This window comes from Lipophrys pholis (genome assembly GCF_963383615.2).
Source record: "Lipophrys pholis genome assembly, chromosome: 1".
Taxonomy (NCBI): Eukaryota; Metazoa; Chordata; class Actinopteri; order Blenniiformes; family Blenniidae; genus Lipophrys; species Lipophrys pholis.
In genome coordinates this window covers 29,122,529-29,135,542 of record NC_137635.1, presented here as the reverse complement: position 1 = coordinate 29,135,542, position 13,014 = coordinate 29,122,529, and the positions used below count along the sequence as shown (strand labels likewise).

Here is a 13,014-nt window from a genome sequence, read left to right as displayed (position 1 = left end):
TCTTTAACTCGCCATGGCCCAGCAAGAGTGGAGACGTTGAGTATTTTTTACACAGAATTTATTTAAAAATTGAGAAAACTTCTGAAGCAAAATAAAATAAAATAAATGCTGTGCTTGATATTCGAAAGTCTGATTTTGATGGTTAAAAAAATTCAGTTAGAAATTGAAATTGAAACTCTAATAGCACAGATATACTTCCATAGTAAGGCCCCAGGAGTGGAGGAGTTTCTGCTCTCTGAGGACGATGTTGTCCTTCTGGCGGCGTGGCATGAGGGCCTCCAGCGTTCACTGGAACGGTTCGCAGCCGAGTGTGAAGCGGTCGGGACGCGGAGCTTCACCTCCAAATCAGAGTCCAGGGTGTGTCACGTTAAAGGATGGCATGCCCTCTCTCGAGTGATGAGAGGAGGGATCGTGAGATCGGCCTCAGGTCAGGCGGCTGCAGTGATGTAGTCGATGTACTGGAGCGTTGTGGTGAAGAGGCGCTGAGCTATAAAGCAAAGCTCTCTGTTTACACGTACGTCTCAACTGAAACTGGAACTGTTATTTTATATACACTCATTACACATAGATTGAAATATTTCAAGCCTTTAGCCTGTAGGGATTTCTTACCTCATAAGGATCACATGGTTCCATTTATGTTGAGTTTTGGCAGTTTCACTATCAATAATAATTAATAATGATCAAAGATACTTAATTATGTTATTGAAAGTTGAATCTGATCTGTGTCAGATACCTCAGGAGCACCACCTGTTTAACAGGAAGTGATAACCAGTTCAGTTATATGAGTCATCAGTCCGACTGGTTGGAGGCTCCAGGGTCGTCCCAGGAGCTGGAGGAAGTTGTGGACTGAGATGTCTGTGCTTCTTTGTTCTCTGAACTCCTACCGTGACCCCATACAGATTAAGCGGTTAAGAAGACAGATGAATGATCCCTTGTAGAGATCAAATGTGAGAAGACTTCCTTGGGAAAACTGTGAATGCACCATATTAGTTTTTTGGTTCAATACTGTATAAAATAGAAATGATTAAACTGTGAATGTGGATTATTACAAAATCAGAGTCTTGATGCTTAATTGTTCAATATAAAATCACTCAAACTGGGTTTTTGTTTTGCATAAAGGATCAATATTTGAATTTGTTGAATTGTTTCAGATATTTAACCCACATTTTCTTTTTGTCAAGGTAAGTCCAGCCCTGATGGAAGCGGGTTTGAGTCTGTTGTTCACAGGGATTTCAAAGTTTGTAGCTGATCGAGATAAGATTCATTCAAGATTCATTCATGATTCTTCTCATAGACAACACTGCGTTAAAGTTAACCCCTTCAGCCAAGTTGCAAACGATTCAGTCTACTGCGTCTTACAGTGACTCTACACCCTCTTGTGGGGTAAACTGGTATTGCAGCGTGAGGAGGCTCGGCCACAGCAGCACATCATAAATCTGAGATAAATCCAGACGCTTTGGTCTCATTCTGAGGATTATTTTTGATTTTCATTCAACAATAATAACGTATTGCACTTAATGACCCTTAAACTACACACTGATCAACCCCCTGCGCAGCTGGATTCACACAAAATATAGAATTATCCCAAATAAACATCTCATCTAAGATGTTTACAATAAAAAAACATGTTAATGTGAACCATGAGTCAAATCAAATTCCTCACGTGATGCTTCACGAGCTTCTACATGCAAACAGGTAAAGAACAAACACACAGTCAGTTAGGCTTTAATCAATGATGAATTTGTTCTGATCCCCTGATGACAACAAACCTTTATCTTGAGTTGTGTCTAATGATGCACCGCGACACAGGCACGACATGGAAATAAATATCTGCTGGAGTAAAGCAGGACTCTAGAGCCGTGTGAGGCTCTTTAGCCCCTCTGAAGTGTAAAGAGGGTCAAACAATGGTTCAACTCTCAGAATCAGTTTCTCGTGTTACCTGAGCAGTGGCCTTCACTGCAGCTGGAGAAGTGAAAAGAAAACGCTGATTGCTAAAATAGTGAAGAACAGTAAAATGTAAAGTGTCTCATGCGGTCCTCAAGGCTGTAGAGCCCTGATTGACTGTGGAGCTCTCGGTTTGTGGCACTTTAAAGCTCTGTTGGAGACTGAATCTAGACAAACTGAGGTCTGGAAGCGTCCAGTCGATCGTTCGGTTCTTCAAGTCGTGACTGAACAGCCGAGGCCAAATTCTCCATCTGAGTCATGAAACCCTGAATCTCCTCGGCGGGACTTCGAGTCCAGGCCAGCGGCAGGTGAGCAGGAACCGGCTTACGGTCTGCAACGCAAACAAGACGATGGACGACAGCTGGCGTGACGCCTGGAGGAGAACCGTGGAGAAGACTGACCTTGAAAGAACTGCCCGCTGCAGGTTCTGGACGCAGCTCTGCTCAGGGCCAACCACACCACCGTGTCCGCCCCCTGCTCCACGCTGCGCAGCCTGTCGCCCATCATCTGGTGGAACTGAGGCATTGACTTGGAAACGGCTGGAAATGGAGAATCAGGATCTGCAGTTACAAGCATCCGTGAGGCCGAATCATCCGGGAGTCACACACTCCACACAGTACCTGGGGTATCTACCCAGCCGGGATGCATGACGGAAAAGTGAATGATGGGGTTGGCTTTGGCCCACTGCTGAGTCAGCACCACCTGCTGCCTCTGAAAAGAAACAAGACATACTTTGTATGCAACACATCTCCATCTCAACCTGCCGTTTCTCTTCAGACTGTCAAACTCATTTCAGGACACAAACAACTCGGCTTGGCCTTGAATGGACTCGTCACTTATCAGCATGATAACCTTAAAACCACGATGCACAACCAGAATATTCCAGAGGACATTTTGTGAGCCTGCCTCTCGCTGCCGACATCCTGTGATGTCAGCGTCTCTTCTTCTTCTTCTGGGTTTAATGGCAGTTTGCATCCATAAAGTTACATTACCGCCATCTGCTGGTTCTAGATATCTACATTGTTTCCTATCACTCTTGTCGTCCCTGATGACTGTTTCCCTCCCTCTCTTATCAGCAGCTTTTTTTTAATCCCTGATGACTGTTTCCAATCTTCCTCCTCTTAACTTGAGTTCAATGGCAGTTGCACCACCGCCATCTGCTGGCCACAGCCAGTCCACACCTCTCTGAACATCCAAGAAAGAAAGAAAGAAAGAAAGAAAGAAAGACCAAGAAAGAAAGAGCTCGCTTTTCTCTCAACGCCATCAGACGCTGAGCTCCTCCATGAAGTGCCTCACCCCTTCGATTCGTATGTAAAAATTTTAATTTTTTTTTGCAATTTCGTTCAGACACAGTCTGCTGATCCAGTCACAAAAGTTGAAGCAACCTGTTGTCAAACATACTGCACATTTTGATTTTCATTTGTTGTCTGTGCTCCCGATGGTGCGGGACTAGTTACTCGCAGAAAAAAAAAAATAATAATAATAATAAAATTAAACACCCGTCGAGGACAGTAATCTTTGTGCCTTGTCACTGAGGCAGGCACAAGAACAAGTGTACAACAGATCTAACCAACTATCATCTTACACACTGCGAACAAAAAACTATTTTATCATTTTGAAACTTTCACATGATATTGAAAATACAGACAGAAAACTTGTCCTGTTTATTTTTTTTCAACCCAAACTTGAAGGATGGTCAGAAGACGACTAATATTTGATCCACAGTTTGTTATCTTTGGCAGGACAGGCCAACTGGTAAGCATGTGGGAGGACGGTACATTGAAGAATGAGATGGAGACGATAACAGCTGAGAAAAGTGGATTAACTTTGTAACGCGTCACACAGAACTCCTACTTTACAGCCCCGAGGAAAGAAACGTGCAAATACAGATATAATATATGATAATGAACACATATTAAGCACTTTATTTTTTATCCTTGTTTCTGATAAGACAAGACAAAAACATACTGCGAGAAGAAGAAGAAGAAGAATAAAAAAAAGTGCTGATCATCTCATCCTCCCTTCTACCTTATTCTGAGCGTACACCATGACGCCATCAAACGGGCCCTTCTGGGACTGCAGGTCGTCACTCTGCAGTCTCTGTACCAGCATCCCGCCTGACGACACAGTGACCTAATGAAGCAGGACGTACAGTGGAGGGTTCAGAGCCACGACAACAGAGGCCTGTGTGTGTGTGAGTGTGAGTGTGAGTGTGAGTGTGAGTTTGTGTGTTCATACGACTCGGGGATCCCGGCTCTTCTGTAAAAGTGGAATGAGGGTCTGGGTGAGGAGATACACTCCTGAAGGAACAGAGAGACATGAGTTTAGTGCCGAGCTGGAGGATCCAGTCTGATCCAGTCTGGTCTTCTGAAACCAGAAGCAGGTCTCACCCATCGTGTTGGTGGCAAAGTTCTTCTCCAGTCCCTCGGCGTTCAGCTCTCTCTGGTGCAGCATGCAGCCTGCGTTGTTTATCTGGCAAAGTGTAGAAAGGAAGAGTGAACTCAAACAGCCTGAAGCAGTGGGCTTCAAAGTGCGTGGGGAGCTCCAGGAAGCTCCAGGAGGTCCAGGAAGCTTCAGGAGCTTCTTGAAGCCCCAGGAAGCTTCAGGAGGTCCAGAAAGCTTCAGGAGCTCCAGGAGCTTCTTGAAGCTCCAGGAAGCTCCAGGAAGCTCCAGGAGCTCCTAAAACCTAAGGTACAGTTTGCCAAGACTCATGATATCTATTAATGTGAAAACCCAGAGGAAGTGTGGTACCGAAGCTTTGTCCTGGTGTGAGAAAAGCCTGTGCAGTGTGAGAGTGGAAGGGATTGGACGGAATTATGAAGATAGATTGGACGGTGTGGTAACATGAAGCAGACGACTGAAACCCACCAACACGTTGAGTGAGGAGTGCTGCTTCAGGAAGTCCTGAGCGAATCGCCAGACACTGTGAGTCTGAGACAAATCCACCACATGGACGAAGACTTCCTGCAAGAGCAACACAAGTGTCGGCGTCTTTCTTACAAATCATGAGAAATGTGTTTATCAGACTGAGGCACAATGACTTCATTCATCTTGACCTGGCGAGCTCACCGTGTTTCCAGACTCGTGGACGATGGCCGCCCGGGCCTCTTCGGCCCTGTCTCGGTCCCGACACACCATGTGGACCGTCCCACCTGGACACAACGCGTCAGTCTGTCAACATGAGCTCTGTCTCAGAGCAGGTTTCTCTCCAGACGTACCTTTCTTGGCGATGGCCAAGGCAGCAGCTCTGCCGATGCCACTGTTGGCTCCGGTGACCATGAAGGAGCGTCCCACCACAGACACGTCCAGGTCTTTGGCCTCGAAGTCTTTAGATGCCACCTCGAACCCTTTCCTGCAGGAAATATGGACGTCAGTTTCTGTGTGTCAGTCATTCTGGGTAAATCAAGATAAACTTACAATTTAAAGTGAGAGGTGAAGTAGAAAAGCCGTTTCACTGACAAACCCAAACAACTTTCTCAAACTCGACAGTAGATCTTGTTCCAGCTGCTTCAAGAACATGAATATACTGTACATCATACATACATACTTCTGGCAGGCTCGGTTGGTAGAGCCGTCGTCTCCCAATCTTGAGGTTGCAGGTTCACTTCCCATCTCCACCTATTCACATGCCGAAGTGTCTTTGGGCAAGACACTGAACTCCAAAATTGCTCCCAACGGCGTGACAGCACCTTGCATGGCCCCAGCCTCCATTGGTGTGTGTGTGTGTGTGTGTGAATGTGATGATTAACAATGCTATAATAGTAAAGTCTATTTATCACTTCTGAGATGAAACTCATCATGAGACCTGGCTCAGGTGAAGAGCTGAATCAATCCTCAACTCCCTCTTCGGTTTTAGGATCAAGTGTAGAGCTGAACCTGTGGAAGCCACCACTGATTCAGCTCCAACTAACAGTTTCACCTCGAAATACTGGACCAATCGAAAACACTCCCTCTACTCCGAAGATGAAGCTGATGGTTCGAGTCTTAAATTTTGTCTGACCGTAACAGGAGTGCGTCCCAAAAACGAACGCCCTCAACACTTCTCTGTGATTCTGGATGAAGTAACCTGGACCTGAACAAACACTTAACGATTCAGATAAAACTCACAGTGGAACCGGCTCGAACCATGAACCTGACCTGGGGAGTCAACAGGGTGCATCACTGATGAATTCAGAATGTGGACTTCCTGTCTGCCGTCAGGACGAAGCACCACATTCAAGTCTCCTCAAACTTCAACACTCTCAACAGGAAGCTTGTCGTTGGAGATAACCTGACCTTGAATCTTTTCTTCATTTTGATGTTTTAATTGTAGAATGAGGCTCCGTCTCTGTTTCACATTTATAACTGACATGCTCCAAAATTCATGTCATTCATTGTGTATCTTCTCTTTTCTGTTTGTTCCTTAGTTTAGTATTTAAAGCTCCGATCTCTCGATCTCTAACTCTGGATTCCACCTTACGAGTTGTTGTTCACATCATGTGTTCATTTCTTCACTACTTCTTTTTCCAGTAAAGTCCAGCGCCCGCCTGTCCTCTCAGTCACACTGTCTGATGTTTCAGTTTGATCTGTATTATATCATGTAGCTGTGGATCTTCCAATCAATCAATTGGTGCTTAAATCCTCCTTTTGAGCCAAAACACTGAACCCTTGCTTTCCCCCAGAGGTGTTGAGCACTCAGCAGCTCTGCCACCACCGGTGACTGGACGTGACAGGATTTAAAGCTCTTGGAGTCTAAAAGAGGTCAAATTGGTCATATTGTAAAATATCTAACACTCGGTGGACCTGTCACATTTGAACTGGTGTTGTAGGACTTGAACTTGACACAGGCCTTGAATTCTAAGAATTGCTTGTCTTTCTGCAGATCTGAGCTCCAGTGCGATCAGGTGATGAGAATGTCGCCTCAGGACTCCCAGCTGTCAATAGCTCCATTGTAACACTGCATAAAGGCCAGTGTGTGCAGTGATGGGTGGGACACAGCCATCAGAAGCCTTTCAGCTACAATAACCGTCGTATACAAGTTAATATAACATAAAAATACTGTTTAACCACACTAACAAACCTGAACACGCTTCTGGCAGCATCTCACTGTTGTACATCACATCTCCAAACCACAGCCATGCTGCACTCACCTGGTGTATTGGTGGATCCCGTTCAGAAACCACACGGCATTTCGGTACAGAGACATATCTGCAGGTAAACACCAGTAATCCCAGAGAGCGTCCCGGCCGGTTCTCCAGTCAGACCAGAATCACATGAAGCGGGAGGAGATGGAGCACCTTGCTGCTCTCTACCGACCCAGGCAGGGAACGACAGTCCACCCCGCGCCCTCACTGTCAAGTGATGCCTGTTAAAGTTTCATCAGTTCATTCATTAACGAGCCTCTAGCAGAACTGCGTCCCTGCTCAAACAAACCCGCAGCAGCCAATCCCTGCGGCCGCCGCGGAGCCGGATGACGCGTCGCTCCTCAGGCGCGCACGAGGGCGGAGTTAACCAAGTTCCACACAAACGACGGCGAGAAATGAGTTCATCGGCACCAGTTAACCCTTTTTGAGGGTCACAAAGTGCATTAATCTGGTTTTAAAAGACGTTGCGGTTCATTCTCCGGCGTCAAAATGGTAAGTGTTTGTGTTTTTACGCAGTGCCGCAGCGTCAGCGGTCACCTGTCGCACCTGTCGCCCTGACAGCCACTTCAACCTGCGACCTGCGCCTCCGTAGCTCTTTTTCTCATGGTTGGGGGTGTTTGTTGTTGGCAGGGATGCCAGTGGTCGTGATGCGGTTTCATTTCGTATTTTCTTTTATCCCACTTTTGGCGACATTCGGAAGTGCGGCGGTGTGGCGCATTGTTTCCTCCTGTTCAACAGGTTTCGTCACTTTCCGTCGGGTCCAGCCCTGCCGGCGGGTTAATGCTTTCCATATTACATTTCCCTGTTGGCCTTTCACACTGAACGCATCTGTTGAGCTGCTCTGAAATGTTTTTCTCTCTTAAAACTCATGTAAACTATTTCCTTAGCGGATCTCTGGTCGAGTAATCCTCGTCAGTTCAGTAATCTGCAGCTGTAAAACTGGTATTTCCACTTCTGGTTGAGGCCAGTTCAACACGTCCTTTACTGCACCACCCTGGCATGGTCTCCTATCAGAGAGGATTGTAAGTGTAGGGGAGAATTTACAAACTTTATTCAAATACTGAGGCTGTGTTTGTTCCAGGGAAACATTTATCAACGTGAAGAGATCAGATGTGTTTGAGGCCTTTAATCCCAGACTGCTCAGGTTACAACAGAAGCTAAATCAAATATATGGATTACCAGATCTGCTGTGGCAAGAGAGGAACTTCCTTAAAACACAACAGAACTGAGAATACAGCAACTCTATATGAAGCTTCATATTTCTTGACCCCGGCTGTAATCTGCTTCCTGGTCAAACACTTTACCACAGTCAGTCAGCTGATCGGAATGTTTGCCCACTTTGTTCACAACTCCGTGATGGAGGCAGTGAAATCTGACTGATTCCAGTTCCTCATCTTAGACTCGGATCAATAAATGTGAGTGGATGAGAAACCAGGTCCAGCTCATCCGTCCTGCTCGGTACAAAAACAAACTGCTGTGTTTATTTAATAGCTTTTTGTGTCACAAACTGGCATAAAATTATGGAATAAACCATGTGTGGAGATTAAACGACTGTCAAATGTGTGTCAATTCAAAAAGAGGTGTAAAGAGTTGATCCTGGTGAGGGGCACTGCGTGTTAATGACATGAGGATCGTTTGTTTACACAGTAGTGCTGTTTGAGTGATAGGCGTGTCTTAACTGTTGATAGTATATTGTAGGAGTTAATGTATTGAAAGTGATGAACATATATTGTTGTAAATGAAGAAAACCACAATGATGTGAAGGAGTAGGATTAAATAAGTACGTCTTCTTCCTACTCCTTTTCGTACATGTGAAAAACACGGGCACATATGGTGCTGATCCTTTGTTGGGTTTTTTGTGTTTCGTTTTCTTTACATGTTTGAAATAAAAACTTCAAATCAAATATAATATAGAAGATCAACAGCCTCAATTTACTCTCAATTACAACTGCTACTTGTACTCAATTACAAGTCAAAGTACTGTAGAAGACGTCTCGCTGAAACTGCCTCAAGTGCTTTTTAAGCACATTTCCTGTAGAGATTTCTCTGGTTTAAAGAAGCTCTGTGGTTGGAAAAATGCCGATCAACACGTTGAACGTAAAACACTGCATGACACAAATTCAAACGATGGATCAATACTCGGGTACAAAGAACCTGAAATCCTAGTGAAGTTCATGGACGTGTCTATTAGTAATTACTTATTTCTCCCTCCACACAACAAAACCACACATCAGTTCCTCCAGAGACACACAAACCCGAAGTTAGAGAGAGTGTGTGTGTGTGTGTGTGTGTGTGTGTGTGTGTGTGTGTGTGTGTGTGTGTGTGTGTGTGTGTGTGTGTGTGTGTGTGTGTGTGTGTGTGTGTGTGTGTGTGTGTGTGTGTGTGTGTGTGTGTGTGTGTGTGTGTGTGTGTGTGTGTGTGTGTGTGTCAGATGCGCTTCCTGCTGCTCTTCAGCCGTCAGGGGAGGCTGCGTCTGCAGAAGTGGTTCACTCCGATGGCGGAGCGAGAGAGGAAGAAGATCATCAGGGACATGACCACCATGGTTTTAGCTCGCCAGCCGCGCTCCTGCAACTTCCTGCACTGGAAGGACCTGAAGATCACCTACAAGCGGTCAGACATCCTCCTACATCCACTTCCTACAGACACACTCAGCCGTATTTCTTCTTCCTGACACACAAACCTGCAGGACTCTGTCCTTCATTAACGACTGACGGTTCATGTGCAGTGAAGCTTTTCTAACAGACTCTGTTGAGATGAGTCTCCCGGGTAACGTCCTCACAGCTCCACTGCTCACTTCACTTCAAAGGTCTAAAACTTATTACACATTTAAAGATTCTTACCTTCAGTGTGAAGACGTGATGTCCTGACTGTTTGAATGAACGTTGGTTTTCCTCCGACCGCAGAATGTGGCCTCAGCTCTTTTTTTAATGTCCTTTGCTTTGTTAATGATTCCAAGAATAAGACTGAAAAGTGTGTGTGTGTGTGTGTGTGTGTGTGTGTGGCTCTGAGTAACTAGGAAAGCTTCATCTGGCTTCACTCTGATAAACACGTCATCTAAATGTACTTTTGAAGTATTATTTTGCTCCATCTGGTGTTTTTGTTTTCCGTTGTTTTAAATTGATTTGTGTTTTTCACTCTCTTCCTTATATTTTTTAGTGAACCCATTCTAAGTAGTGTTGTTGTAATGTTGACTGTGATTCTCCTCAGGTATGCCAGCTTGTATTTCTGCTTGGCCATCGAGAGCCAGGACAACGAGCTGCTGGCCCTGGAGGTTATTCATCGCTACGTGGAGCTGCTGGATAAATATTTTGGCAATGTATTCCCTTCCTTCACCTTAAATACGCACCTGGGTGTTATAGTGAACAATAGCTTCGTTTCCACAGTGCCCCTTGGTGCTGGTGCCGGTCGGGTGGGGTCGGCTATCCGTAACCAGACCCATATCAGTGCCGCGTTTCCATTACACGGGGTTCGGTTTGAAATGTAGGCGGGGTTATAAACGGTTGCGTAATCACGCAGGATGTGACGCCATAACGGGAGGACATTTTCAAAAAAGTGACCTGATTGCTGCAGAAGAACTGATTGGAAATGGCTGCTTGCTGGGAGAACAGCGGTTGTCACGGACCAATGAGCAGACGGCAGTGTTGAAGCTCCTCCCCCTCATATCCGGCACATTGTGCCTGGTACCCCAAGTCGAGGGGTAGCGAGAAATAGTTACCAATGGTACCGGTTGGTAACGGTTCTGAGTCAGTGGAAACGCACAACAACCGGTTCCGACCTGACCCGTACCGGCACCAAGGGGCACTGTGGAAACGAGGCTAAAGTGGCGTCAGGTAGCCGATCAGGCATCTGCTACATTCACTGACGCAAATTCAAACAGTTTATCTGCACCTTTTCTAAAGTTGGTTCGCTGAGCAAGAGAAGCTCAAAGAGCATGAAGAATCAGTCTGGAGGCTGCTCACGTCTCCTGTGGGGAGATTTAACATTTCATCTGGCAGAGCTGCTGAAACTACAGATCGACAGGATGCTAATGGCTGATTCATTGTAAAAGGTGTTGTCTGCACTGTGAACGCTCCGATGGAATAATCCAGGCCTTCCTCTCCTCAGGTGTGTGAGCTGGACATAATCTTTAACTTTGAAAAGGCCTATTTCATCCTGGACGAGTTTCTCATGGGAGGAGAAATACAAGAAACATCCAAACAGACAGTGAACCGATCCATTGAGGCCTCGGACATGCTGCAGGAGGTGAGACACACTGAGACACACACACACACACTGAGACACACACACACACACACACACACACACACACACACACACACACACACACACTGAGACACACACACACACACACTGAGACACACACACTGAGACACACACACACACACACTGAGACACACTGAGACACACTGAGACAAACACACACACTGACACACACACACTGAGACACACACACACTGCGATACACACACGTGTCCTGTGCTGTGAGCATGTAACGTCTGTCGAGTGACTCGAAGCTTCATCAATCTTTACAAATGTAGACTTGGAGCTCATTTGTTCTAAACATTTTGCTTTGGGGACTTTTAAAACTCTAAATCTTTTTATTGATCCAATTTTAAAAGTTAAAGTTTGTAAGTGAAACGTAGTGAGTTGAATTTACATTGGTGCTGCTGTGTGTGTGTTGCTGTCAGGCATGTTGATATTAGGTGGTTAGATGTGTGTGTGCTACGGTGTGTTTTCTCCCCCCCCCCCCCCCCCCCCCCACTCTCTCTCTCCCCCGGATGGCGACACGGTGTTTGCGAGGGAGAGACAGATCTGGCTCCACTGTAACGTTGATTTTAGCTTTTGTCTGCAGCTTGTGGCTCTGTGTGTAGCGGCTGGTGGCTAGGACCGGGGGTGTGTGTGTGTGTTTCTGTGCTTGTGAGCAGGGCTGACTAACACTGTGAATCTAGAGCTGGACTGTGTGCAGTTAGCCTCCCATTCATTCTGACCATTATCGCTTCAGGATGACAGCAGTGAGTGGTATGAGGTGGAGCTGTTTGGATGACCTTGAATATGGACAGAAAGGTTAGATGTTCTGCTTGTGTTAGTTACCAGTGTGTTGCTGTGCTCAGCACTTAATTCCAGGTGACCTGGAGTCGTGTGCCTGTGAACATTAATTGCTACATCATGCTTTTTAAAAAATAAACCAGAAATGACATTTTCTTTCCTTCTTGTGCCCTTTGCCAGACGTTGGAGGAGTATATGAGCAAACCTGCTTTTTAACTTGTGGGAGAAAAAAAAAGGAAAAAGAGAGACGTGAAGTGAAGCGAGAACTGGGAGGAATCCAGGAGCCGGATGTTCCGTTAATGAGCCAAAGAAGTTTCTGAAAATGACTCTGATTCCTGTAAACTCTTTCAGAAGAGACAAATGGGCTCTTCCACCTGAAACGACTGACGTTTAGCTCTCCGTCATGAGGAAGAAGGGAGGGGGGGCTCAGGGGGTTACACTTGTTTTTACACCGTTTGCTGATACAATAACTTAAATAAAGAAGCTTAAATTGAGAATGGGAAGGTATAAACATGTTCATGAGGTGATTGTTGATGTGTGCTTTTGATTCATTCACATTTGAATAATATAATATATTTAATTAGAATCTTTGATCTCAGATGACTGCTTTTGGATAAAATGTGTTTCTCAGTGAATATTCAGAGAAAATGTTGCTCTCTTGAGAAACATGTCTGTATGTTTACTGAATTCTGCCTGAATTTCAACACGTATTCCAGTTTGTAACTTGCGTTTAACATAATAGATGTGTGGGACTCTTTGAAAGGATTGTTTGGGTGTCTGTCTGTTTCTGTTTTTTTACATTATGTAATGAAATGATTAAAATGTTTATTTTGATAAGCCGTCTGTTCTGTGCCATTATTTCTATCAATATGGGCATTTAAGGCTCTTACTCATTTAGAAA

The 13,014-nt window shown here is 45.2% G+C and overlaps 2 protein-coding genes across 5 annotated transcripts; one reads left to right on the top strand and one right to left on the bottom strand.

Moving 5' to 3' along the window:
* Positions 1-1,708: 1,708 nt before the first annotated feature.
* Positions 1,709-8,002, bottom strand: dhrs12lb (dehydrogenase/reductase (SDR family) member 12-like b). Its single transcript, XM_080458487.1, has 10 exons — positions 7,074-8,002; positions 5,163-5,296; positions 5,014-5,096; positions 4,813-4,908; positions 4,335-4,416; positions 4,183-4,244; positions 3,973-4,077; positions 2,565-2,655; positions 2,346-2,483; positions 1,709-2,275 (listed from the first exon to the last, which is right to left on the bottom strand). The coding sequence occupies exons 1-10, from the start codon at positions 7,127-7,129 to the stop codon at positions 2,112-2,114; spliced, it is 1,011 nt and encodes a 336-aa protein (XP_080314613.1). The 5' UTR covers positions 7,130-8,002; the 3' UTR covers positions 1,709-2,111.
* On the top strand, positions 7,419-12,950 carry ap1s3b (adaptor related protein complex 1 subunit sigma 3b). 4 transcript variants are annotated; one of them, XR_013935168.1, is made up of 6 exons: positions 7,421-7,559; positions 9,499-9,677; positions 10,275-10,409; positions 10,864-11,309; positions 12,070-12,131; positions 12,294-12,950. XR_013935168.1 is itself a non-coding variant. In XM_080458498.1 (6 exons), exons 1-5 carry the CDS (start codon positions 7,557-7,559, stop codon positions 12,109-12,111), a joined length of 471 nt encoding a protein of 156 aa, XP_080314624.1. In that variant the 5' UTR covers positions 7,426-7,556; the 3' UTR covers positions 12,112-12,131; positions 12,294-12,950. The 4 variants fall into 4 exon arrangements, 2 of the variants coding, with proteins under 2 accessions (XP_080314625.1, XP_080314624.1); XM_080458498.1 differs by having other exon boundaries at positions 7,426-7,559; positions 10,275-10,383; positions 11,172-11,309; XM_080458499.1 differs by lacking the exon at positions 12,070-12,131 and having other exon boundaries at positions 7,419-7,559; positions 10,275-10,383; positions 11,172-11,309.
* The last annotated feature ends 64 nt before the right edge of the window (positions 12,951-13,014 follow it).

Bases quoted from the DNA above. Each gene is read 5' to 3' on its own strand.
- dhrs12lb (XM_080458487.1), bottom strand. From the start codon at position 7,129: ATGTCTCTGTACCGAAATGCCGTGTGGTTTCTGAACGGGATCCACCAA. The intron at 5,097-5,162 runs GTACGTCTGGAG...CGTTGTGTCCAG, and splicing joins CTTGGCCATCGCCAAGAAAG to GTGGGACGGTCCACATGGTG. The intron at 2,276-2,345 runs GTCAGTCTTCTC...TTTGCGTTGCAG, and splicing joins CAGCGGGCAGTTCTTTCAAG to ACCGTAAGCCGGTTCCTGCT.
- ap1s3b (XM_080458498.1), top strand. The intron at 9,678-10,274 runs GTCAGACATCCT...GATTCTCCTCAG, and splicing joins CTGAAGATCACCTACAAGCG to GTATGCCAGCTTGTATTTCT. The intron at 10,384-11,171 runs GTATTCCCTTCC...TCCTCTCCTCAG, and splicing joins TGGATAAATATTTTGGCAAT to GTGTGTGAGCTGGACATAAT.